At 54.7% G+C, this 26,360-nt stretch overlaps 2 protein-coding genes across 4 annotated transcripts in view; one reads left to right on the forward strand and one right to left on the reverse strand.

Moving 5' to 3' along the window:
• Positions 1-17,175, forward strand: part of CUNH6orf132 (chromosome unknown C6orf132 homolog) — a 33,537-nt gene extending 16,362 nt beyond the window's left edge. Inside the window, exons 3-5 of the mRNA XM_039242670.1 lie at positions 9,368-9,443; positions 11,915-14,990; positions 15,615-17,175. Of these exons, the coding sequence (XP_039098601.1) occupies positions 9,368-9,443; positions 11,915-14,990; positions 15,615-15,732 (3,270 nt within the window). The 3' untranslated portion in view covers positions 15,733-17,175. The remainder of the gene's footprint in view (positions 1-9,367; positions 9,444-11,914; positions 14,991-15,614) is intronic.
• Positions 1-26,360, reverse strand: part of GUCA1ANB (GUCA1A neighbor) — a 65,955-nt gene that overhangs the window by 34,185 nt on the left and 5,410 nt on the right. The gene's annotated exons all lie outside the window — the stretch shown is intronic.

The raw sequence follows: 26,360 nt of genomic DNA on the forward strand, positions 1-26,360 counted from the left end.
GAATCAAACCACCCCAGGGTGACGCATACAAGGAATTAAAAATTAAATGTCAGTGTGGCAAATAGAGGGAAACTGGCTGGGCAGGTCCCCAGGGGTGCCCCGGGCGGTGAGAGCTCCCTGGGTCACCCCACCCTGTGAGTCAGGCAGGCCTGGCTATGCCCTGGGAGCTGTCAGGCTGGGCTGGGGGGCGGGGGGGGGGGGGAGGAAGGAAGCTCCGGCTCTTCTGGATCCCTCTCCCCTCTTCCCCTGCACCTGGAAGTCAGCTGGATTTCTGCTTTCCACTCCACCCTCTTTCAGCTCATCTCTGAACTCAAGGCCCAGGTTCCTTTTGGGGTTGGGGCTTGAGCTCTTCGGGGCGAGCCCAGCAGGGCGGTCATTATTGGTTTTTGACTGATTCATGCGTCTGATGTTAGCTGGGACAGTTTCAAGGTGAGGGAGTGCTATTTGTGTGTGGGGGGGCTACGGGAGGGAGTACACATGGAGTCTCCCGTGCCCATGGGAGCCTACCGCCTCCTCTCCCCACCTGGCTCCTTCCCTCAGGGACTCACCCTGAACCTTTCCATCTCCGTCCTCCCCACAGACAGCACCCCCTCAGCCACTTTATGGGCTCAGGAATAGGTGTGGCCCCTGCCTGGGCAGCACTCAGGAGCACTAACTGGGGTAGAAGCTCTAGAAGTGGACTCAAGAAGGGCCATTTAAGCGGGGCGGGGTGGGGGGGCCTTTGTGACTGGAGCAAATTCAAGATGGGGGTGGTATGGACCCCAAGGGCCTGTCTGCTTGATCCCATGGACGTGTCTTCCTGAAGAGAACCAAAGCAGGGCCCCCATAGCACAGAGTCTAGGGCAGGGCCCTGCATCGAAGAGCAGTCTGGGATAGCAGGTAGGTTCAGAGGAAAGATGGCCTCATTAGTAGAGATTCTTCTCTGACACCCCCCGCACCCACGGAGGGAGTTTGAGCTGCGGCCGAGGGTAGAGGCCAGGGTGGAGGAGGAAATCATGCTCTTTTATAAAATGCTCACTGGCTCCCCACTTGAGAGAAGCGTCTCTGTGGAGAACACACAGTTGCCCTTCTAGATCCTCTCCCTCCTGCCCCTGACCAGCGCCCCCTACCCTCACACTGCTCTTCGAAGCCAAGCAGCAACTAGCTGGGATTCACCAGCGGGGGGCCCTGGGTACCTGGAGCGGGTTTCCCTGTGGCTTTCACTCTGGGGGTCCATCCCCCTGCTCCCCCAGTCAACAGTGGTTCTCTCAGTCATGGCCGACTCTAAACCTGACTCGGGGGTCAGGTCATTTCCCTTACCCTCTGCAGCTCCACGCCCCATCTGGAGGCGCCCCAACTGAGCTCCAGGGGCACTCTGGTGATGAGGCTTGCATTCCGCAACTGTGAGGCTAAGACTCAGAGCTGGCCCACACCCAAGGTCAACCATGTGGTGCCCATCGGCCGAGGCCTTGGTGACCCACCCTTGGGGTTTGGCTGGATTTTGAGGAATCCCAGGCATGAGGATGTGTGTGTCCCAGGCATGAGGAGGCCGAGAGGGTAGGGCTTGCACCCATCAGTGGAGCAAGCCCTGTCCCCCCCAAGCCCTCAGTGGGGCTCTGACTCCCTAAAGCTTTAAGGGGAAGATAACCTACCCTCAAATAGTGACTGTTTTCCACCCTTCCTCCTGCTCAACTCTGAAATGTTTGTAGTCAAGAGTAGTAGGGGATTTTTGGTGACCTGACTCAGGAGACACCCTGGCAGCTGTATCTGGAGCAGAGTCTCCAAGTTCTTGGGCCACTGTGAACCCCTGAGCTGTGTTAGGACCTGACGAGGGCCCAGGGGAAATCACCTTTCTGGAGTGCTACCTCTGCAGGATCTCTTAGGTATGTGGTGGCCTCTGGTGTCCTAACAAACCCAAGGGAATTGGGAAATCTCCACTTTACAAATAAGAAAACCATCCCTCAGAAGGGAAATGAGGGGCACACTTACTGAGCACTGACCGCGTGTCAGATACCGTCTTTGATTCTTTTGAGATCATGGGGTTAAATTAAAATTGTCAGTCTAGGGGCACCTGGGTGGCTCAGTTGGTTAAGGGTCAGACTTCAGCTCAGGTCATGATCTCATGGTTCATGAGTTCTAGCCCAAGCTGGGTCTGTGCTGACAGCTCAGAGCCTGGAGTCCGCTTCGGATTCTGTGTCTCCCCTCTCTCTGCACCTCCTCTGCCCATGCTCTGTCTCTCTCTCTCAAAAATAAATAATCATTAAAAAAATTTTTTTTAAAAGTTGCATGCTCTACCCACTGAGCCAGTCAGGCATCCCAAGTTCATATTTTTTTAAAAAATAACTATTGTATTGGATTTTTTTTTAAGTACGAAGGAAACAGAAGTTCATTGTTAAGAACTGAGAAATAGAGACACGTATAAGGAAGAAAATAAATATAAATATTCTTGGAATGGTGTCCCCGCCCCCAGCCTCCCCAGCAACTAATTATTGCTGGATAACTTTCCAATATACTAGGCTGTGATGGTTTGTAAAGAGCGGTTTGACTGAGCCACGGGGCTGACGTGCACCCTGTGTGAACAGGGTAAGTGAGATGATCAATGATCTTAGCTGCTAGGCGTTGCCCTGGTGTTGAGACAGGGAGGGGCTGAGGCCCAGTTTCAGGGGGAGTGCCCCACCCGTTAGAGCCAGGGCCGGACTCTGCCCCAGGCATTAAAGCGGGGACTCCTCCAGGATGCTGAGCCGGGAGGGGCGTGGCCAAAGCCAGGGGCGTAGTCACGCCGGGAGGGGCGTGGCCATGGCCGACTGCCCGGGGCAGAGGCAGTGCCCAGAGGCTCGTTTGGTTTCTCTGTCCACGGGTCCGTGTGGCCCTCTTGACATGGGCTGCCATCTTCCAAAGGCCACACAGCCCTCTCCTCTGAGTATGTTTGAGACGCGTGCCAGCCCCCGACGTCGGCAGCACCCTGGGGCATGGGTCTGTCTTTTTCTCAGGACCAGATGGCCGAGTGGTGCACAGCCAGCTCCTCAACTGAGTCCCTTGTCTGGGGTCAGCAGTGACCTCAAGCCCAGCCCTGCCCGCTTGGCCTCATCCTGTGGCTCAGGAACTCCTCCTTTACTTCACCTGCCTCTTTCCCTCCCGGGAGACAGAGAACCTTCTGGAGACAATGAGGCCCCCCCGTCATGGAGATGTGGCCCCAAGTGCCTAGGCCACTGTCCACCAGGTGGAGGGGGAGCCGAGTCACAGGCAGGATACCTTATGGATCTGGACTCAGAGCACCGTGGTTGAAGCGGCCCTTACCAAGCGGTTACAGGGAGGCCCAGGGAGAAGTGACTTTGCTCGGAGTTAATCGGTGGTAGGGACAGCTCCAGAACAGAAGCTTTCCCCCTCTCCTGTATTCTTTCTACCTCTCACTCACTCAGCCAGGAGTTCATTCACTCAACAAACTAGTTGCTTTGTCCATTCTGTGCTAAGCAGGAGCAAAGAATTAGGTGTTATTGGACCCATGAGGAGATGGGGCTTGGACCGCGGAGCCTACCCTCACCTATGACAGGTTCTGTCTGTGCTGGAGAGATGTGAGGGCAATACCATGGTGGCAAAGAGCGCTGGCCCTGAAGTTCCAATGTTGGCCCTGCAACTGACTGGCTGTGTGACCTTAGGCAATGTTCTTAGCCTCTCTGTGCCTCAGATGCCTCTTCCATAAGAAGAGGAATTAGCTGACCTAATAAGTGTCAGCTGTGATAATAACACACACAGGAAGACACGAAGCAGAGAAATTAACTCTGGCTGGAGTTACCAAGGAAGGCTTCAGGGACAAGGGGCATTTAATCTGGGGTTTAAAGGATAACTAGGAGTTTTCCAGGCAAAGAAGAGCATCCTAGGCAGTCAGGGCAAGAGCAAGGCTCTTGCTCTCAGGAGACCCAAGCAGCTGCAGTGGTTCTCAACAGGTGGGTGACGGAGGTGTGGCCGAATCATCTAGGGGCTTTTCCCAGCTATTCCCTGTCCCCCAGAACCTCCAAAGAGTCCCTCCAAAGGGTGGTGTCTCTGGCTTACTGAGGATCCCTGCTCCCAGGAGCCTACCTGCTCATGAGTGAGTCGGGTCCCCACGTACACTGGAATGGGAGAAGGATGAGAACCGCTAGTTGGAGCCCAGAGACTGTAGGGTGGGCGGGGAGAAGATGGCAGGAGGTGCAAAGGGGACAGCTTATGAAAGGTCTCAAATGCCATGCGAAAGTGCTTAAATTTCATCCTCTGGCCCAATGGAAGGCTTCTGAGCAGGGAAGCGACTTGCTTTGAGATCCATTTGAGAAAGAACATCCTTGGCATCGGGTTTGAAGAATGGAGTGAGGCAGAGGCCAGGGAAGTATCTGGAGACAATGACGGCAGTCTGTCTATCTGTCTGGGTGAGAGACAAGACAGTGTGGACTGAAGAAGGGATGAGCTTGAGGGGTGGCAAGAAGGGAGGCCCCAGGATGCGTGGCAGCGTTGGGTGACAAGCTGGGTGTGTGGGTGATGACTGGGTGCCTGGAAAGACAGTGATATGTAACTGGCTGTGTGTCCTTGGGGAAGTCACTTAACCTCTGTGCCTCCATTTGCTTTTCTATAAAACGGAGGAGATAACAGCACTTATCTCATCGTGTTGTTATGGAAAGTAAATGGGTTAAGAGATAGAAAACACAGAAAGGTGGGCACCTGGGTGGCTCAGTTCATTGAGCATCCAACTTCAGCTCAGGTCATGATCTCACAGTTCCTGAGTTCGAGCCCCACATCAGGCTCACTGCTGTCAGTGCAGAGGTCGCTTCCGATCCTCTGTCCACCTCTCTCTCTCTGCATCTCCCCCAATCATAAATCAACTTCTCTCTTTCCAAAATAAATAAACTAAAAAAGAAAACACAGAAAGAACACATGGTATGGAATAGGTGCTAGGAAGCCAGCAGCTGCTGTTATTATTGCTGAGACTGGAAGGATTGGGGATGTGAGAGAAAGGTGGTGTGAGGTGCTGATATCCGGCGGATACAGAAGCTCTGAGGCCTTCTCAGCACCTTCTCGTTTGATGGTCTTATCTTTGGTTTTACCTTTTTAAATTGTAAGAAACATATAATGTTTTATTTTACTTATTTATTTATTTTGAGAGAGAGAGAGAGACAGCGTGAGCAGGGGAGGGGCAGAGAGAGAGGAAGACACAGAACAGAAGCAGGCTCCAGGCTCTGAGCTGTCAGCATAGAGCCCAACGCGGGGCTGGAACTCGCAAACCGTGAGATCATGGCCTGAGCCGAAGTTGGACGCTTAACCACAGAGCCACCCAGGTGCCCATGTAAGATACATATAGCATAAAAGTTAACCATGGCATTGGTGATTGGTTACCATCACATCACTGGCATTAAGTAACTTTGTCTTTCAACCAATACTAATGTGCAAAAATGTTGCAGGAATAGTAAGAAGAACTCTCTAGAGCCTTCGCCCAGATTCACAGCGCTTGGCCTTTTGCGACATTCGCTTTATTTGCTCCCTCCGTCCCTGATGTAGACACATTGTTTCTTCTCGACCATTGAAGAGTGAGCTGGGACAGTGCGTCCCTCTGCCCCTAAACACTTCAGGGCCTGTACCCTTAGAGCAGAGACATTTCCTGCACAACTACTGAATTCAGGAATTTATTATTGATATGATATTATCTAATGCATGTTTATATCGTTATTGCCAATTACCCCCATTACCGTTCTTCATGGCACACACTCCCCACCCCCATCCCAGGATCCAGTTCAGGATCACACATTGCACGACTGCACATGGGTGTCACCTGCAAGCCCTCTTCTCAAGGAGGCATCTCCTCAGTTCTCAGGCCCGGGAATTCAACGCCCATGGAGGTGCATGCTGTCTACACCTGTGCATGTGCACACTGAAACATGGCACCGTCCAAGCCGGTGCACTCAATGCCAGCTGCCTGGGTCTCCCTGATGAGAAAAGGGAGCTCACCCCCTGGGTCTGTTTGTCTAGGATTAAGGTTAAAATGAGTTTTGCGTTGCCTGGACACACACCCCTGGAAGGGACAGCGGAGTGAGCCTTTGGGGCTGTGTGGGCATGAGTGGGAAGGGGCAGGGCCAGCTGGCGCTTGGAGATGCTGGACAGAGAGGAGGCTGGACTCTGGCGCGTGCCCCAAGGGTGGGGAACAGGGGCGGCCATGGTGCCTCGAGCAATGTAGTGAGGCGGTGGGCGTGTCCTGGGACCCCCATGTCTGTGGCGGCGGGCGGGGGGGGGGGGACCTGAAAAGCCTGACCTCCGCCTACACTGCTGTTCCAAGGCCGCTCATGAAATAGGCTTCCATCCTCTGGTCTTGGGAGTCTAATGCATTTCCAGAGTTCTTGAAGATCGAAGGGGAGTGTGGGCAGTAGTACCTCCAGCCCATAAAATCCGCCCATCTCCCTCTTCTATGCATAATCATACTTAAGCACCCAGGGTGACCTAGCAGGTGTTTCTAGGATTCCAGAAATATTTGATTGTTCACAATTTTTTCACCTTTGTGGGAGAGAGGACTGGAAGACCTAACCCTTCAACGAACACTGGCTTCCCAGGTTAGGAATATTATCTCATCTGATCCTCTGAATGCCCTGCAAAGGAGGAAATATTATCTCCACTTTATAAGCAAAGAACATGGGTGATGTGTAGGAAAGGTAGTCAGGAGGCTGAGGTTTGCACCCTGGGTCTGTTGAGGGATTTGAGATAACATAGCTACAGCTCTTAGTGCCGGCACACAGTAGGCGCATAAATGATGGTTTGATATTGCTGCCACCGCCGCTCGGCCAAGGTCACACCCTTCTCAAAATTCAGAGCACATATGGAATCTAAGGCCCTTCTATGCCGAGTCGCCATGTCTTTTTTATTTTTCAATTATATTCAAAAGAGTAAACAGAAGCCTCAACCATGGCTTTTGAAGGTCTGGTTTACACCTCATCAAAATCAGAGGGTACATACTTGGTGAAGGTTATTAGACAGTCAGTGGGGTGTGTGTGTGTGTGTGTGTGTGTGTGTGTGCGCGCGCTGCATCTCAGGTCTGGGGAGACATTCCTCAGATGGGCTGGCCCCCGTCCCAGCAACTGGGTCGGATCACTGGGTTTGAGAGATGTGAAGAACAGGTGTGTGTTGGCCATGTAAATCAAGTAGAGGCAGAAAAAAATTACCAAGAGGCAGACAAAAGATGACGGCTCGAGGTTATTCCCACTTCAGATTTCTCTGAGAATGAGAAGATGAGTTGTTCGTGGCCCCCAAATGGCCAAAGGGTAGAGATTGCTCGTCGTAACCCAGGTTCTCGTGGATATTTTCAAAACATCTGTCTTGAATCTCCTGTCTTAGACATGAAGCTATTAGGTTATTAAGCTGGGAGCGTTAGCACCACCAGCCCATCAGTAACAATTTGACTTACTATGTGTCCAGCTTTGGGGGGGGCGGTTCCCATAGGTCATATCCCTGGGCTCCAAGGTCAACCTCATCTCACTGGAGGAACAAGGGGAATATCGAGAGAGCAAACAAAAATCTCCCTTTGAGGGGCTTGGCTGTAGGTTCCTCCGAACAGCATCAAGTCAGTGAGGGCTCCTGGTGACCTTTGTTGGGCTCACATTTAATGGGCTTTCTCTACACGCCGGGAGCCAAGTGCTTCCGGTGTACTGTGTCATGTACCCTCCCACCTGCCCTAGAATAGGTAACTTCTATTTTTATCCCTACCCCATAGGCAGGGAAACTGAGTCACAGCGAGCTCAGCAGCTGGCCCAGTCATACAGCTAGTCGGTGGCAGATCTGGAATTCAAATCCAGACAGTCTGGCCCCAAAGCCAGTGCCCTTCTTAGTCCCATCACCTCTGCCGTCCGCCCCGAGATGCTCGGCTAATCCTTGACGAATGAGAGAGTTTAGAGAAACAAAACACCGAGGGATGGGAGCACCACAGACCTGGGGTTGGTAGTACCGGTGTGTGACTATAGGCAACTTAAGAAATATTTCCGAGCCTCAGTGTCCTCATCTGATAAATGGGGATAGCATCTTCTTCATAGAGTGGTGTGACGGAGAGAATGTGTTCAGAGCATAGAGCGAGGAGTATTATTGTTAGCAATGGAGGGTGGCAGTGCAGCCTGACCAAGCATCTGGGATGAACATGAACTCCGTGTGTGGCTCGGAAGGATGGTGGGGAGGGAAGTGTCGGAGCGAGAATGTGAGATGGGTATAACAGGCGAGTAAAAATAAAATAAAAGCTGGCTGGGAAGTATGAGGCCAGGGCATTGAGGGCCTAGGAAGCTACCAATAAAATGCGTCACAGCGCTTCAAAGCACAGGTGTGTGGACTTTGTTGATGTATGGAAATGTGTGTTTGGGGAAAAAAAATAGAATGCAAAACAGTATGTACAAACTGACAGCTGTGTACACATATCATGGTCTGTCAACCTCACAGTCAGAAGGGCATCTGCGGTGCTATAAATATTCCAGTTCACCACTTTTAATTAATTTATTTTCCTGTAAATACCTCATGAAAACCAAGAGTGAATAGGAGACCGGGCTGAGGCATTTGGCTTTTAACTTGTGGACACACATGGGGGCGCAAGGCAGATTCATTTGGTTTGGTTTGTTTTAATTGAGATCGAATTCACGGACAGTCGATTCTCATTATTTACAGATTCTGTATTTGCTAATTCGCCCACTTGCTAAAATGTACTTGGAATGCCCAAAGCAGTACTCAACACGCTTGGGACATGTGCACAACTGTGAAAATTTGGAGTTACCTGATGCACACGGTCCCAGCTGAGATTAGACAGGATACTCTGCCTTCCAGCTTCAGCTCTCATACTGTAAATAAGTATCCTTTGATCTGTAGTGCCGTATTTTTCACATTTCTTTGCTTTTTGTTGATTTCACTATTTATTATTTTTCAAATTTTCTTTTAACATTTATTTATTTTTGAGAGACAGAGAGAGACAGATCATGAACAGAGGAGGGCCAGAGAGAGAGGGACACACAGAATCAGAACCAGGCCCCGGGCCCTGAGCTGTCAGCACAGAGCCCCACGCGGGGCTCGAGCTCATGGAGTGCAACATCATGATCTGAGTTGAAGTCTGACACTTAACCGACAGAGCCACCCTGGTGCCCCAGATTTGGCATTTTCCAATTCAGTGTTTGAAGCAACTTTACGGACCATAATTCGTGCAAATCACAAGACTCACCTGTACATAGGATTCACCCTTTTAAATTAGCCCTTTTATATATTATATATTATATTAGTATATTCACAAGGCTATGCAACATCACCATCACTGCTGATTTTCCAGCAGTAAAATGACATCTGAGAGCAGCAAGTTAAGAATTATTTATTTGTCTGTCTTTTCCGGTTCCCTGATCTCTCTGTCCTCTTTCAGAATGCCCAGGAGAACCATGGACTGGCTGTGCCCACTCCCTCTGTCCCAGGAGGCTTCACAGATAAAGAAGTGACAGGTAAGAGGACCCTGGGCTTGGGGCCTGTCCATCTTCCTTTCCTCCTTCCATCTGGCCCACCCCCGCTGGTGATAAAGCTGGAGCCTCCAGGCCTCTTGGCCGCTGGCTGCTGCGAGTGGGGGTTGAGGAGAGCCAAGGTTGGCTACGGCCAATTCCAGTGGGGGAGGATGGTGAGGGCCAATGCCAGAGCAGGGTCAAGGGCAGCAGGAAGCGTGGAAAGAAGCCCAGAGTCAGAAGACAGGGCTTTCAATCCCAGCACCCCCTACAGATGAGCTTTGCTCCCTCTGGGCAAATCACTTAACCCCTCGCTGTCTGTGTCTGCAAGTGAGCCATGGCAAACCTAATTCCAGTTCTGGAGGAAGCGGCAAAGTACTGGATGGTTGGTCACTTCTTGTCCCTCTGAGGTTCAAAACCCACCAATGACTTCCCATGATGCTCAAAGCAAAGGTTTTTGCCAGGACTTTCCGAACTTGGCCTCATCTGGCCTCCTGGCCTGCTTTCCCTCCCCGTCTCACAATGCTCCGGCCCACCTGCTATCTGGCTGCCCTTCAACACCCACACATTTGCACCCCAGGCTCTCTGCACTGCGGTTCCCTCCACGTCCGCTGCTCTTCCCCCGTACAAGTGTTCAGCCCCCACCTGCCCGCACTCCCTCTGGGCTCAGATGCCAGCTTCTCAGTGAGGCCTCCTCTGGCCACCCTATTCCAAGTGTCCCCCCAGCACCACTGGGCTGTCCCCACACATCACTCATCATCTGACGTGGCAATAGTTCACAGATATATTGTTCATCCATTGTCTCCTTGTCCCATTAAAATGTAAGCTTCAGGGGCACCTGGGGGGCTCAGCCAATTGAGTGTTGAACTTCAGCTCAGGTCATAATCTCACGGATCGTGAGTTCGAGCCCCCACCAGGCTCTGTGCTGACAGCGCGGGAGCCTGCTTGGGATTCTCTCTCCCTCTCTCTCTGTCCCTACCCTGTTTGCAAGCTCTCTCTCAAAATAAACTTTATATTAAAAAAAAAAAAAGAGTAAGCTCCAGGAGGGCCAGTACTTTGACTATCTTTGTTTTGTTTGCACTGCTGTCTCTCAGCTCCTCCCGCTTGGGTGCTTATTGGAGTTAATTGTCCCTCCTCCCCACACCCCTAACCCCACCCCACCCCATCCCTCAGAGCTGCACATTCCGCGGGTTTGTGCTACAAAGTGAGAGGAGGGAGGCAAAGGAGAGAGAAATAAGCAGGCCTGTTGGCCGCCTGCAGCTTGGGGGGGGTGGGCAGGGGGTAACGGGCTGGGGACCGGGTCCAAGAAGGGAGGGGTGTGGGCCGCCGGGGCCAGAGGTTCTCAGCATCCGTCTAGCACCCAGGGTTGTCCGTCCAGATCACCTTCTTGCCACACACCTCCATTCCGTCCCGCAGGCCAGAATCTGCTCTGGGAGCTCTCTGTGAGGCGGAATGCTGGGTTCTAGACTCGGGATCTCTGGAAAGCGGGAGTTGCTTGCACACAACGTTCCCTCCTACAAGTCTTTCACCCAAAACTTTCTACTGAGAAGGTCTCCAGGCCCCTGACCCACGACTTGCCGCTTTCCTCCCACTTTTCCTGTCTTATAACCTAAAAAGTTAAGTGCAGGTGGTAGTAATCAGAGCGGCCACCATTCATGAAGTGCCTACTGTGGGCCTAGCCCCATGGTAAGCTCCTCACATGTTCTTACATGCATCCTCTCGTGAATCCTCCCAACAGCTTCATGTGGTAAGCATGGACATCGTGCCCATTTTATAGATGATGAGCTTGAGGCTCAGCAAGACTAGCTAGTGTATCCAAGGTCACACATCTGGTTAAACTGGTAGGGCTGGGATTTGAACCCTGGCCTTTCTGGCTTTGTATCAGCCAAGGCCCCCATGAGAAACAGACGGCACACTCGAAGAGTTTAAGGGAGGGGTGATATGCAGTGGGGTGGGCAAGGTTTGGGGACTGGAGTGGATGCTGACACCCACCCTGGAGGCCGAGGGAGTGGAGGGGGCTCCTAGATCTCTGAGCTGTGGGATCGGGCTAACCTGACAGGAAAGCAGCCTTTGGCGACTGTGACCCATCAAGAAGGGAGCTGGGGACCAATGCCCTGGCCTCTCTGCGCCCACCCTCTGATCTGCCAGCAGCTCCCATCGGCTGAACCCACTTGGAGCCGGAGGATAAGGCAGCCCCCGGCCCAGGGAAGGGGGGAGTGAAACAGATGCAGAATATTCAGTACAGGCTCCAGAGGCCGTGCCCAGGAGAGGCAGGGCCCCCTCCCTGGAAAGGAGGGGCTCACTCCCAGGCCAGCTCAGGAGACCAGAGACATCGCTGCTCCCTCGCTTGGGGTTCGGGAGGAAAGGCATGAAACCGGCCAGTTACTGTCTCGGGTGCCGCCCCACCCTGGCCACACAGACATGGGCAAGGCTGCCTGGCCTCATGGCCCCCCCTTCTTTCATCTCCCTTCTTTCAGGTACCAGCTCACTCGTCAACGGCAACCTCCGACTGTACAGCTCTGTAGGTGACCTAAGGCCCGGGCACTATGGGCAGGACCCGCTCATCCCCCCGCCTCCCCCGGGCCCGGCCCCAGGGCCACCCCCAGGCATTTTGCAACCTCGAGAGGAGTCCCCCCCACCTCCGCCTTCCATGGCTCCCCCCCCACCTCCCCTGCTGCTGGAACCCCCACCCCCACCCAGCACGGCCCCACCTCCGCCCCCAGTACTGGGGGCCCAGGCCCCCCTCTCCACCCTGCCCTCCCCATCCACACCCACCCCTCCTGACTTCATTCCTCCCGCCCCGCCCTTGACCTCTCTAGTCCCACCTCCACCTCCTTTGCCGGCCCCAGCACCCCCGGCATCTCCACATACAACGGGGACTCGCTTCTTTCCCCCTGGGGGTGTCACCAAGTGGAAATCAGAGGTAGCACTGAATGGCAGGCAGCCGGACACCCCCAGAACCAGCCCCCCCCAGAGCCCAGCTGAGCCAAAGGGGAGCCTCCTGAGGCCTAAGCCAGAGCCCCACCTCACTTTCCCCCGCTCATTCAAGGTGCCTCCCCCAACCCCAGTCAGGACTTCGTCCATCCCAGCTCAGGAAGCACAGGGGACTCCTCCAGAGGAGGAAGGGGCCACCAAGAAAGCCCCCAATCGACTCCCACTGCCTCCCAGCTTCCACATCCGCCCCGCATCCCAGGTCTACCCCGACAGGGCGCCTGAGCCAGACCGCCCAGAGGGGCTCAGGGCTGCAGCCCCGGCCAGCCCCAGGCTGGGCCAGTCCCAGTCCCCGACTGAGGAACCCATGGAGACTCCCCCGCCAGCCCCTCCCCTGCCCCCTCCCGCCCCCCCACTGCCTCCCCCAGCACCGCCACTTCCCCCAGCCGCCCCTCCCTTGCCCCCTGCTGAGAAGGCAGCCCCTCCACCTTCTAGGTCAACAAAAAGCCCCAAATCCAGCCCTCTGGCCCCCAAACCCAAACCTAACCCCCCCAGCCCAGAGGACACGGAGGCTTCAGCGCCCGTGGACTGGCGGGATCCCAGCCAGATGGAAAAGCTGCGGAGTGAGCTGGCAGCCTACCTCTGTGGCTCCAGGAGGGAGGACCGATTTGTTGGTCACCGGGCAGGCCCGACAGCGGCTTCTCAGGAAAAGGAGGGCAAGAAGGGCCCCAGCGTGCCGGAGAAAGAGGCTCCCCCCAGCCTGCCGGAGAAGGAGACCCTTCCCAGTGTTCCCGAGAAGGGTCCCTCCAGCCTGCCGGATAAGCCAGCTGCCACCGGCCTGACCCTCCCCCCCGTGGACTATGTCCCCCAAGACGCCCCAGCTCCCAGTGTCCGGCAGATCCGGAGTGAGCTGGAGGCCCGCATCTCCTCATCAGCAGAGAAGGACACCAAGCCCAGTGTAGGGTCTCTGCCGCCCAAACCTCGGCTAGAAGCGGGAAGACCCTTTGAACACAGGGCTGATAATGGTAAATTCGCTAAGCCTGTGGCCAAGAATCTGCTGCCTCCATCCGCCACCCCTCTGCCAACCACACCGCTTCAGTTCAAGGCCACGCCCGTGCCGGCCACACCACCTAAGCCCACACCTGGACCGGGCACACTACCTAAGCCCACCCCTGAACTGGCCACACCACCCAAGGTCACGGCGGGGCCAGCGATGCCATCCAAGGTCATGCCTGCACCAGCCACGCCACCCAAGGTCACGCCAGGTCCAGCCACACTATCTGCAGCCACAACTGTACCCACCACGTCATCCGAGCTTACAGAGAAAAACCTGGTCCCTGCTGGGCAGTGGGAGAAGCCAAAACCCCAAGAACTTATGGTGCCCCCCCAGACAGAGGCAGAAAGGTACCCCTCAGAGGCCAGCAAGCCTGCTACACTGGGAGCCCTCTCATCTCCAGCCCTCCCACCAAAGAGATCCCCTGGCGGTGAAGAGGCGGCATTTCCCTACAAGCCCCATCGCAGCCAGAAAAGCCCCAGCCACGAGGCTGCTGTGGCAATGGCCCCGCTGACCACGGGTTCGGCCGGAGGGCCAGGGGAACCCGTGGAGGTGAAGGAGCCCCAGGGGCTGCCAGCCAAACCCCCAGCCTCAGCCCCGCCTGCTGATGAACTGCTCAGGCACCCGGTGACCGGGGAGGTGGTGCAGCCAGGCTCCCCGATGGCTCTGCTCCTTGCGGCCAGGCAGAGAGCACAGAAGGGAAGGCCAGGAGGGGCCGCCCTGGGCCGGTCCTCCCTGCCAGGGAGTCTCCGTGGTGGCCAAGGCGGCCAGCCCCAAGCAGGCTCTGACAGCATCTTCCACAAGGAGGGCCGGCCCAACTCCTTCACTGTGGTCCCCAAGTCACCCAAGGAGGCTGAGAAGGACCCCCAGCTGGCCTCCTCAGCACAGCCTACGGTACCCAGTCAGTGGAAGCCCCAGCTCCCCGAGGACCCAGAGGGCGCTGAGCCAAACCACAGACACAACGGGACAAAGGCTGGGGGAAAGCCGGCATGCTCCATCCTCCCCCAGGGCCGCCTGCTGCCCAAATCCTTCTCTTCCCCTCCTTCTCCTTCCTGCAAGAGGGAGGACGACGATGACGAGGGGGAGTTCCACTTTGAGGTCATCCCGCCGCCGCCAGAGTTCAGCAACGACCCACAGCCCCCCGCCCCGGCCATCCAGTATCCGGGGCGCCGGGGATCTCCTCCCCGGAACAACTTCTCAGACTTGGGGCAGGCCTTGGCGCCTCGGGGCTTCTCGCGCTTTCCAGCCGCGGCGCGCGCGGGGGCCGGGGGCCTGGACCGCTTCTCCGGCGGGGGCGGGGGCCGGTCGCTCATCAAGAAGCGCCTGTACGTCGGGGAGCACCAGCGCAACCCCGGGCAGCCCCGCCCGGGCACCGGCCGCAGCCTGAGCTCCCCCAACTGCTTCGGGCCGCCGCCTGGGGGCCCGGAAATGCGGCGCGTCAATTCGGCGGGCCGCGCGCCCCCGGGCGGCCTGCACGCGCGGAGGCTGTCCAAGGAGGGCGCAGCCCGCGGGGAGGCCAAATTCAAGGCGCCCGGTGGAGACTACAGCTTCTCCCCTGCGGCCTGCAGGTGAGTTGGGAGTGGGGCGAAGAACGGACCTGGGGTGGGACGCCAGGAAGGGTCCGCCCTGGGGCCACAGAGAAGCCCACCCGGCCATGGCCACCATGGTGGGGGGCGGGGGAAGGGGGGCATTGGGTTGTCTCCTTTCTGGCTCTCGGACAGAGAAAGGAACAGGAGGAGCACTTTACCGTCTTCTCTCTTGCTATCCCCACCAGCTAGCTCCCCCCTCTTCTGCCTCCTCTCTCCCACCCCCCAGAGGCTCAGGGCTTCAAGCGATGAGCGATGAGCGGTGTGGGTGGAGACCTGAGTGGTCCTTGGGTGTGGGGTTTCCCAACAACACAGAGAAGGATCCAGACCCAGGCTAGGAGTGAAGAGTCCTGCATAGAAAGGTATTAGGCAAGTACTCTGTGGCCCAGCCAAGCCTAGACGGGAGGAGCCCTGTGTCTGTCGAACCAATGCTGTTGGAAGAGGGTCCCACCCTGTCCCCCGGCGCTCATGTGGGCAGACACCATAGCACTGAGACCCGTCTTTCCCTCTTGTGTCTTTCCCTCTTGTGCCCGGAAGGGGATGGGAGGGCTGTTGGTTAACCAGCTGCAGCTATTAACCTCACCTCTGTCTGCTCCCCTACCCCAGGTCTCCCCACAACACCCCCCACTATGGAAGCCCCATCAATACGTTCACCGTGAGGCCCGGGACCCGCCATCCTATCTCCTATGCCTACACAGGGAACCACCGGAAAGCCCCATCCTGAACCCAGGGTGTTCTCAGCTCTATTCCATGGGGTCAGATCTGGGCACTTGTTTTTGCGGGGGTGGGAGGGACGCAGCAGGTGTCAGGCAGCCTGACTTAGACATGCCGGACACAGACGGACGACGAGTGGGAAGCCGTGGGAAGATCAAGAGTGGGCTTCTGTTTCCCAAAGCGCTGGTGTGGCTGCGGACTGCCTGCACGCGGGGATGGGAGGGGGAAGGAGGGAGGAGAGGAGGAACCTTTAAGCGCCTGGAGCCCGAGTTTCCGCTATCTGGTACTGTTTGCTTTAGCAAGACTTAACTTCAAGCAGTTTTACAAGCGTGGCCTCCAGAGCGGGTCCTAAAAGCAAGGGGTGGGGCACTAACTCTGAATAGGAATCCATCCCAATGGCTGTGATTGTCTGTCCGGTGCTTCCAGAGGGCTGGGGCCCGGCCCTGTCGGGTTAAGGGTGCGGGGCACTACACGCTGAGCTCTTTAACCTCCACCAGTCCACTGTTTGCCACCCCAAGAGGTGATCCCTAGGGTTCCTAGCATAGAACCCACATTGCGGTGGGCCCAGGAATGTGCACATATAACCTGTGGAGCAAGTACTGGAACAGTTCTTCGCATTGGCCAAGGGTGGGGCAGCGGGCTTGGTGGCTCCTTCTCCCTGGCCCGGGCCCTTCGCTACAGGCAAGCCTAGGGAGAGACGACTTGGCAAGTACGGGATGGGAGACAGAGGATTAAGTCTTGCTTTCCTACTCAGACCCAGGCAGCCATGATTTGGGTGGGGGACTGGGCCCAAGGAGCCAGAAGGCCTGGGAAGCTGGACCCCAAGGCCTCACATGGCCAGAACCCATCTGGGGATTGGGAGGGGCCATCCTACCCAACCACCCCTCCCAATCCCGATGCTACAGATCCCCAATATTATTGAGGCTTCAAAATGAGTAGTGAAGATGCCGGAAGACGGGGAGTGGGAGGCGGCAGAGCTAGGTAGTCCCAGACCCAAGTTCTTGGGACCAGCCAAGGCGGGCTGGCTCCGTAAGGAGGATGGGCAGTGAGTGGCCAACCTCAGAGGAGCAGCGAGACAGCCAGGAAGCAGCACCCTGTGGGTGCACGACATTGGACACTTTAGGACTTGAGGTCACCAGCCAAGATACAGGTTGTAGGGACAGCAGGGAAGAGACACTTCAGAGAAGGAGAGCATAGGCCCCCTGATGGTGCAGGATCTGGTCACCTGTGTTCAAGAAGCGAACCCCACCACAGACCAGCACTGGCCCCATATGTATGTATGTATTGTCCCTGTACAATGTTTTATAAAAGAGTTCACTAACTTATCTGCTGTGTAAGGTTTGAGGGGTGAGGCATGGGCTCCCAGCTGCAGTAGGAGGGGAAGGGCTGGCTGTCACTTGGTTTGGGAAATAAACAGGCCAGTGGGTACTGGCCTCAGCTCTGTGGCTATGGATTGATGACTCAGAGCTACCTGGGTGTGAAGAGAGGCTGGGAGGGCTCCGCTGGGGAGGCCTGAGCACCAGGTAGCCTGGCCTGGTGAGCCACTTTGCGACACCCACACTTTCTCTTCTGACCCTTAAGTTCTCATGTTCTCAAAGTCCTTCAAGGGGAAGAAGCAGAGCTAAAGTCTGGTGATAACAAATTGTGGCCTTAAGCACATCTCTTTGACTCTCTGAACCTCAGTTTCTTCTTCTGTATAATGGGCATAATGATAGTGCGTTCCTATTAAGGCTGCTGTGGAGATGGGAGACAGTCATGCATTCATTAACAAGTATTTGAGGGACTCCTGGTGGAAAGCTTAGCGTGGATATGCATGACTCCTGCTCATGGCAAGTCTGGTGGAGGAGAGAGGGGACAAAAAGAACACTTAGGAACATTATACATTATAAGCGGCGGGAGGGAAAGGAACAGGGCATGCGAGAATAACCAAAGGGTGGGGAGACCAGAGTGCATTTACTTTAACCCGGTGGTCAGGGAAGGCCTCTCCGCAGCTTGTGTTCCCAGGAGGGGTCTCCCAGGGCTCCCCTACCCTGGGGCTTCCTCCTTCCGCCCTGAGGCCCTCATCCTGGTGATATAGAGGACAGGGGCCCCTGCTCCCAGTAGGACTTGGGGCTCTGCCTCTGGCTGCTCACCCCTCCCTGATCTTCCTAACTTTTCTCTCCCCTCGCCTGACATGGGAGGGGCAGAGGGAAGTGGTGGAGGGTGGGGGCCAGGGCCCCACCTATGGCACTCCCTCTGACAAGCCGTGTGACCATGGGTCTTAGCTAACTCATGTGAAAAGTGACAGGGACAGACTTGAGCTATATGTGGGTCTTAGATTTTGTAGGGACCCAGACTTCTTTAATCTTTTTTTTTTTTTTTTTTTTTTTAAGAGAGAGAGCGTGAGCAGGGGAAGGGCAGAGGAAAGGGAGAGGGAATCTGGAAGCTCCGTGCTGAGTGCACAGCCCATCACAGGGCTCAATCCCACAGCTGCAAGATCACAACCCGAGCCCACCCATATCTAGTCGGACACTCAATGCACCGAGCCACCCAGGTGCCCCAGGACCCAGACCTCTTCAAAAAGCTGCTGATGCAGAAGGGAAGACAATAGAAATAAAATAAAAGCTGCTCAGAGCTCTGGATCCTCACCCCAGAGAGATGCTCCCTACATGCATTTTACACATGATTTAAAGCAAGCCATAGACGCCCTCCAAATAAGGCTCCATGAATTTCACCCCTGAAAACCCCTGATGTAGCGGCAGTCATGGAAACCAGCAATACTTGACCTTGACCGTTTGAAAAGTTCTTTCGTCCTCTGTGTATCCACAATCTTCTAAATACGTGTTGGGTTTGTCGGGCTCCTAATTCCACTGTGTCAGTGAGAAAATTAAGGATCCAAGAAGAAAAGGGAGTGGCTCAGAATAGCCCACCTGACTCCAAACTGTGAACTTCATTACAGCCGCCTCCCTTCCGGCGGCATCCGCTCACCACTCATTCTCCCATCAGGCCACCCTGCAAACCTTATGTCTTTCTAGCAGAGCAGAGGGTGGGAGGGCCTGAGGAGGGTACAGTTAACTCTGGTGCCGGAAAAAGTTCACTGGCATGGGTGGCACAGGTGTTCCTGGATCAGGTTGGCCACACCTTGGTTTCTGGAACCTGCCAGCTGCTACCTGGGTGTGGCCAGAACCCCACCTCTCCTGTGAGGCCTGGAGCAGCAGCAAGACGAGTCCCAGGGCAGGCTGTGCTGGGAGCCCAGGGCCTGTGGTCAGCAATGCATGAAAGCCGGCTCTCCCCAGGGCCCCACTTCCTTACAGGGAGAGGCTTCGCTCACTCCCGGCGGAAGCTGTAGGATAGAGGTGACTTGGGACCGGCGGGTGCGAGAGAGAGGCCACCTCCATGCCGGGTGGTCGGGCAGCCCTGCCCGCTCACCCCACCTGCCTACGCGCCAGCAGCCCATGGCCGCTCTTGTCTCCACAGCTCAGAGACAATGCCGGCGTGCCATCATCAGGTGTCCAGGCTGGGTGGCCGCTGACACCAGGCAGAGAACCTGGGCCTCCTCCTTCTAAAGCCCCAGGAATGGCTGCCTAGCTGCTGCAGATCCGGTGCGGGGCCTCTGGGTATATTTTTAGCCAGGAAGGTGAGAGATGGCGCACTTCTGGGAGAGGGGTAGAGACCAAGTTGGTGCTTGCAACTGTTCGCTCATTTACGTGAGGAATCCCATGGTCCCCTGCCAATTCTCAGAAGCCCTAGAAGCTTCCTTCACATTTGGCACAGAGGAGCCATGCCCCACTTCCCTCCTGGAGAACCATTCTCTGACCTTCTACAGAATGTGCTCTTATGGGTTTCTCTGTCTTCAGGCTGGCTCCCTTCCTCCACCCATGTATCTCAGCACCCTGACCTTGACCTCCAGTTGGCCTTTGCTATAGTTTCTTCTTCAGAAGACTGAGCGCCTCTGCAGCAGAGGTCCCCGTTTCCAACATCAAATTGCCCCCCGGGCATTTCTATGTGGATGCCTGGCCTGCCATTCAAATTCCGCCTTTTCAAAGGGATTATTTTCCCCTCCCTTCCAACCGGGAGACCAGAGCAGCCAGGCCTATGGCCCCGCTATCCCTAAATACAGATTCCAGCCTTGCTGCTTCTGCCCTCGGCTTCCTCAGGCTGACTCCAGATTCAATCAGAGCTCCCGCAGAAAGCCCTTCCCAGCCCTGCCCTGCTCAGAGCTGCTTCCCTCCACAGTTCTGCACCCACTTCCCTCGGCTGGCTCTGGCTCGTTCTCATCCTCCAGGCTCAACTCAGACGTCCCTCACCCCCTAGGCCACATCAGCTCCTCCTAAAGGCTTCCAGGGCCCCATAGTCCCTTCACATTGGCATGACCTGCCCCACATCTCCCTCCCCCTGCAGCTGGTAAGCTTCAAAATGTGAGGACTGCTTGCCTTTTTCATCACGGTATCCCTGGCATCTGGTACTGTTTCTAGCACTAGCAGATACAAATTGTATGTTTGTTGAATACGTGTGAGTATTTAATCAAATACTGTCAAGCACTCTTTAAGTTCCTTGAGGGCAAAGGCCAGATCTCCCATGGACTAGTGACCGCATAACTGTCTGGTTCCTACATGTGAGTAACCTGGCCTAATGCTGAGGTTCTCGGGGTGGCACAAAGTTATGGTTTTAGAGATGGGTGTCTTGGGTTTCAAAGGTATCCAGATGCCTTGGGGCGGCTTCTGCCTGATAGACTGAGGCACTCTACCCGCTACCTGGAGACAGGAAGAGGGGCGCCTGGGTGGCTCAGTCAGTTGTATCTGCTTTCGGCTCAGGTCATGATCTCGTGGTTTGTGAGTTCGAGCCCCACATTGGGCTCACTGCTGTCAGTGCAGAGCCAGCTTTGGATCCTCTGTCTCCCTCTCTCTCTCAAAAATAAATAAACCTGGGGCACCTGGGTGGCTCAGTCGGTTAAGCGTCTGAGCTCGGCTCAGGTCATGATCTCCCATGTCATGAGTTCAAGCCCCACACTGGGCTCTGTGCTGACAGCTCAGAGCCTGGAGTCTGCTTCGGATTCTGTGTCTCATTCTCTCCCCACACACACACACCTGAAAGCCCTCTCTCAAGAGGAAAGCCTTACAGTCTCAGGTCTTGTCTTCCTTCGACAGCCAGCTGCCGGCACAGGGTACTCAAGGTCTAGGAGGGATCCAAGATCAGAGTGGGGACCCAGCAGCCTCGCTGTTTTCAGTTTCTTCCACTTCTGTGTTACTAACATCCTTAACCCCAGTGCTACTCTGATAGGTGAGGCCGGCCAGCCCTCTCTGCGGGACGCTCCCTACTCATTCTCCAGAACTAGATTCACTGAGGTGCATCTACCACACGCTGGGCCTCCCCATTCCTTTCTCCTTTCCTCATGGCCAAGGTGTATCTCCTGCCACTCCCTGTCATCGTTACCTATTTTCTGAGCTACTCAAAGAGGATTTGGTAGGCTTCTGTGCTCGTTCTCTCTCTGTCTCTCTTTCTGTCTCTCCCCTACTTAATCTGTTTAGGCTCAAAACTTTCCAGCATTTGTTCCAAATACTGAAGGCTAACACAGAAGTCAATCAATTGCATTCAACATTGCTGGGGGGGGGGGGGGAGAGCGCTCCTCAGTACAAGCCGGAGAGCCAAGCAAAAGGCTCACAGTGGAGTTCAGGACACACACACACACACACACACACACACACCACACACACACACCAGGAATATAAAGCAGGAGAAGACAAAGTCCTTGCACCCAGAGAGCTGGGTGACCAAACAGAGCAGGTGACCCCATGGCCTAACATTGTGGGTGGCCCCTCTTACTGGCCTGAGACCAGGTCATCAAGGCTGCCCTCAGCTCTGTGACCCCAGCGGGAGCACATGGATAAGCTGCCAGAGGAAGGAGGCCCCCATTTGTTTATTTTTTCCTACAGAGTGTCCTACACTCAAAGCCCTGGTAAGGAGTACCTGTTATCACTGACTCAAACACACACGCTGCAGTTGTCTTTTGGTGACCTCCCTTGGCCATTGAAAGCTGCCCTAGACATTCACTTTAACCTGGTTTCTCCAGGGAGAGTGGAGGGGAGTGAGAAGAGGACATCTGTGGAACTGGCCTTGGTGTCCAGCACCGCCTTCCTTGTTCATGCGAGTAGCCCTGAAGCCCTGTGTGGATCTTTACGCGTTCACACTGCTGGCTGTAACCAGCAGGTGGCGCTGTGCTCACAGGCGCCTGACCTCCAGCCTGGCAGGTGGTCGGAGCTCAGATCCAGACTGAGCTGAGGTGGATCTGGCTCCTAGGATCCAGGCTCAGAGCTAGGTGCTAGTGGTACCCCAGTAATTCTCAAACCCGAGCGTGCATCAGCAGGCCTGGAGGACTTGTCAAAACACAGATTCCTAGAACTTGTTCCCAGAGCTCTCGATTCAATGTGTTTGGGATGGGGCCCGAGAATTCACATTTCAAACAAGTTCCCCGGGTGGGGCTGCCAGTCCCCACGGCCCCGGGGACCACACTTCGGGACCTGTTGCTGTATAATATCCCATTTAATCCTCTCTCCCCACTCTGGGTTGACAGTACCACTCCCAACATACCAAGGAAGAATCTAAAGTCCCGACAGGCCAAGTGACCTAGCCTTGATCTCACGGCTGGGGCATCATGGCCAGGGTGGGCGTAACCATGACTCTCTGGATTCTGCCTGCCCACCCTTGTCCCAGGAGGGCAGTGAAAGAGAGCAGGCTTGGGATAAGCAGGGTACCGGGGGCGGGCATGGGGCGTTATTACACTGGGACTAATTCCTCAGGTGTCCACAGTGATTTAAAAGCAAGTTAGGGGCACCTGGGTGGCTCAGTTGGTTATGCCTCTGACTTCGGCTCTGGTCATGACCTCTCTGTTTGTGAGTTCCGGCTCCAAGTCAGGCTCTGTGCTGACAGCTCTGAGCCTGGAGTCTGCTTCCGATTCTGTGTCTCCCTCTCTCTCCTCCTCTGCTCACACACTCTCTCTCTCAAAAATAAATAAACATTAACAGTGTAAAAACACTTTAGCTTTGGAGCACCTGGGTGGCTCAGTTGGTTGAGCCTCCAACTTTGGTCCAGGTCATGATCTCCCGGTTGGTGAGTTCGAGCTCTGCTGCTCTCAGCACAGAGCCCACTTTGGATCCTCTATCCCTCTCTCTCTGCCCCTCCCCTGCTTGTGCTCTCTCTCTCTCTCTCTCTCCCTCCCAAAAATAAATAAACATTTTTTAAAAAAAGCACTTTTGCTTCTATTTAAATCTAGTCTCACAATATTGGCCAATAAGCACTCTCCCCCATGGAGGCTGTGTGTCCCCACCCCACCCCACCCGCTTCCGTTTTCAGGACTGAAGTTCGTTCAGATGAGTCCCTCCCTGGGAACAGTCCTTTCCACCAGAGAACTATCACATCTGCTCTGTGGGGGCAGCCCATATTCCCTGTTGGAGGCGTCCCACTCCCCAACTCAGGACAACTCTGAAGGGTCACCCTACCTCCAGGACTTCTGATGGCCTCTGTCTCCAGCAAGCTCAGACAGCCCCGCTTCTCCCCTGCTTTCCCCCACTGGTGTGCATCCTGAAGGCACGCTCCAATAAACTGCACACAAAATCTCCATCTCCCAGGGAACCTGTCCTACAACGACTCATCGTGTACTGTTCCAAGCATTTACATGTGTGATTTCATGTGAATTTCCCAACAGCCCCAGGAGGCAGGTATTTTTGTTATCCTCAGTTTGCGGATGAGAAGCAGAGGAACAGAAAGGTTAAGTAGCTTGCCCAAGGTCACAGAGCTAGCAAGCAGGCAGGGCCAGGATCCCTGTGCAGGTGGTCAGACTCCAGAGCTCCGAAGTATTACACAACACTGTCTTCCAGAACATTCCTGTGGTCTAGCTTCAGGGAAGTTAAACACAAGGGACAGCTGAAGATACACTCTGATTTGAGAGGAGGAAGATCTCTGGTGTCCCCAGTTCTTTTCCACCAGCCTCTCGCCGGTGCCTGGACACGCACTGCCTTGGTGCATGAATCTTAGCTCAGGCGTTTTCATCTAGGGCACTTTTGCTCCCCAGAGGGCACTTGGCAATGGCTGGACACTTTTGGGTGTCAGACCTGGGGGAACTGTAAGGGCATTTAGTAGATGGAAGTCAGGGATGCTAATACACAGGGCAGCCTGCTCCCCCCCACCCCCGATCGAGCTCCAAGTGTCGGGTTGAGAAACCCTGAAATCTGCATTAAAGCCTGGTCTCCCAGAAGTCCCAATGAGAGTAGGCTTTGGTCAAGGTGACCGGAGCTACTTCAGCCTGAGGGTAGACGGAGGGTTTGGAGGGCAAACCTCCTAGCCTGCAATCCTTGAAGAACACGTATTATCCCTAGTTGACAGGTGAGGAAAATGGAGCATCAGGAGGGCACAGGAGTAGTGAGAAGAGAGGAATCTGAGGGCCCTGAAGACTTGCCCTTTCCCTCCTTCATAAGTTAGCAATGGGCCAGCTCAGCAGGCCCAGGTTGGTTCAAGGAAAGATCACAAGGCTACAGGATGCCACCTGGTCCACTCATTCTTCACCTTTGACCTTCCTCCTGCCACTCTGTCCCTTACCTATCCCTGCTGGCCCACACTGTATGCCTTAACATGCCAATGCCACTCCTGCCTCAGGGCCTTTGCACTTGCTATTCCTTCATCACTGAACAGTTTCTTCCAGCTATCTGGTCTCAACCCAAATGTTACCCTCTTGGAGAGGTCAGGCCTCCCCTCACTGCTGCATCATAGGGCAATACCCTACCCTCTCCGTATTCTCATTACCTTGCTTTATTTTTTCCTCAGTACTTATCACCATCTACTATATAATACATTTATTTGTTTGTCCTCTTCTCCCTTATCTCTACACTGATTTGCTTAATGCCCTTCCTGCTGGTCCTGTTTTTTAAATTAAAATTTTTTTTATCGTTTATTGTGTCTGATATCAACTGTCTCCAACCCAGTGTGGAATAAAAAGCAGTACATAAAGGAACTAGCTCATGATCACGTGAACCATTCATTAGACTAATCCTGCTAATATTTTTCTACCAAGATTTCCAAACAGCAAAGTGGAACAAACAGGCATGCCATCCCACCTCCTCGAGCTTTAGGGCAGGAGCCTGAAGCTGCCACTAAATTTCTTGGGGCGCCTGGGTGACTCAGTTGGTTAAGCGTCCAACTTCGGCTTGGATCATAATCTTGCAGCTTGTGAGTTTGAGCCCCGCGTTGGGCTCTGTGCTGACAGCTCAGAGCCTGGAGCCTGTTTTGGATTCTGTGTCTCCCTCTCTCTCTAACTCTCCTCATGCTCGGTCTCTCTCTCTCAAAAATAAATAAGCCTTAAAAACAAAAACAAAACCAAGAAAAAGAAGGAAGGTTTAGCTTATACTGGATATCTTCTTCTACCTTTTGAGTTTTGTACTGTGTCCACTTATCATTTTTTTTTCAAAGCCACTTTTTAAAAAAATTTTATTTAAGGAGAGCAAGCATGAGTGGTGGAGAGGGGCAGAGGGAGAGAGAAGAGAATTCCAAGCAGGCTCCATGCTCAGCGCAGATCCTGACGCAGGGCTCCATCCAACAACCTGAGCCAAAATCAAGAGTTAGACGCTCAACTTCCTGAGCCACCCAGGTGCTCCATAAATATTTAAATAGTAGCCGGCACATAGTAAGCACTATAGAAGTACAAGTTATTGCCACTAGTATTTGAAAATCATGTAAAATTATTTCGAGGGCAGGGAAGTTGGGAGGGAAGAGAGAGCAGAGCTCGGGCTGCGGGGGCGGGGTGGGGAGGCCCGGTCAGGGTGGAGGGGTTGGAGACGAGGCTGCAAGGAGAGCTACAGGGTGCTCCTGAGAGCTCAGGAGGGATGCAGGCCTCTCTCGTACAAGCTGGGGACGCACTCCCTGGCAAGATCCCAGGGCTTCCAGAATATTCCATGGAGCCAGAGGAACACTGCAGGGGAGACCACGAGACCTCATACATTCGGGCCTCTGAGAGAAGAAACTGAGTCCTTCAGAGGACACGACAGGATTAGCCTTGGGCTCCTCGAGGACGAGGTCCACATCCTCTGGGCTGGCTCAACGACTTCCCAGAGGGCTGCTGCTGGCCTTGTCATCTGGGCGATCAAGAGAGGGCCCAGGCCCAGGAGGCACTGTCTCTGACAAGCTTGCGGGGACAGCGTCCTGCACCAGCAAGGGTTCAAAGGAGTAGAAAACTAGGGCTTACTTACATGTATGTCTTTTCTGACCTTTTTTGTTCTCCCGGAGACTGGCCAATTTTGGAGCACTGGCCAACTTTAGCTTAGGTCAATGTCTAATCATTCTCGAGAAGGTACCCGGCCCCAGAAACCTGGGGAAGGGGGAAGAGACACTGCTTTGGTAATCCTATTTGCATTTGTAGGGGAGGACAGTCAAGGAAGGGGGCAGCTTCTGGCCTTGGGGAGGGATGGGACATGCAGCTGAGGCAGCAGCTAGGATGGTTTACGTGGAGCACCCCTGCCTCGGAGGATGCAGAATTTCAGCGAGAATTCTCACTTCACCCCTGTGCACGCACACCAGGACAGTTCGTAAATTGCAAGGACCCGCAGGTGTCAGGGGCGGTGGAGAAAGCTGGGCTCCAGAGAACATCTTGGGTCCCCCCTCAGCAAGGATGTC

The sequence above is a fragment of the Hyaena hyaena genome, unplaced genomic scaffold (assembly GCF_003009895.1).
Source record: "Hyaena hyaena isolate Hyena2069 unplaced genomic scaffold, ASM300989v1 scaffold_211, whole genome shotgun sequence".
NCBI lineage: Eukaryota > Metazoa > Chordata > Mammalia > Carnivora > Hyaenidae > Hyaena > Hyaena hyaena.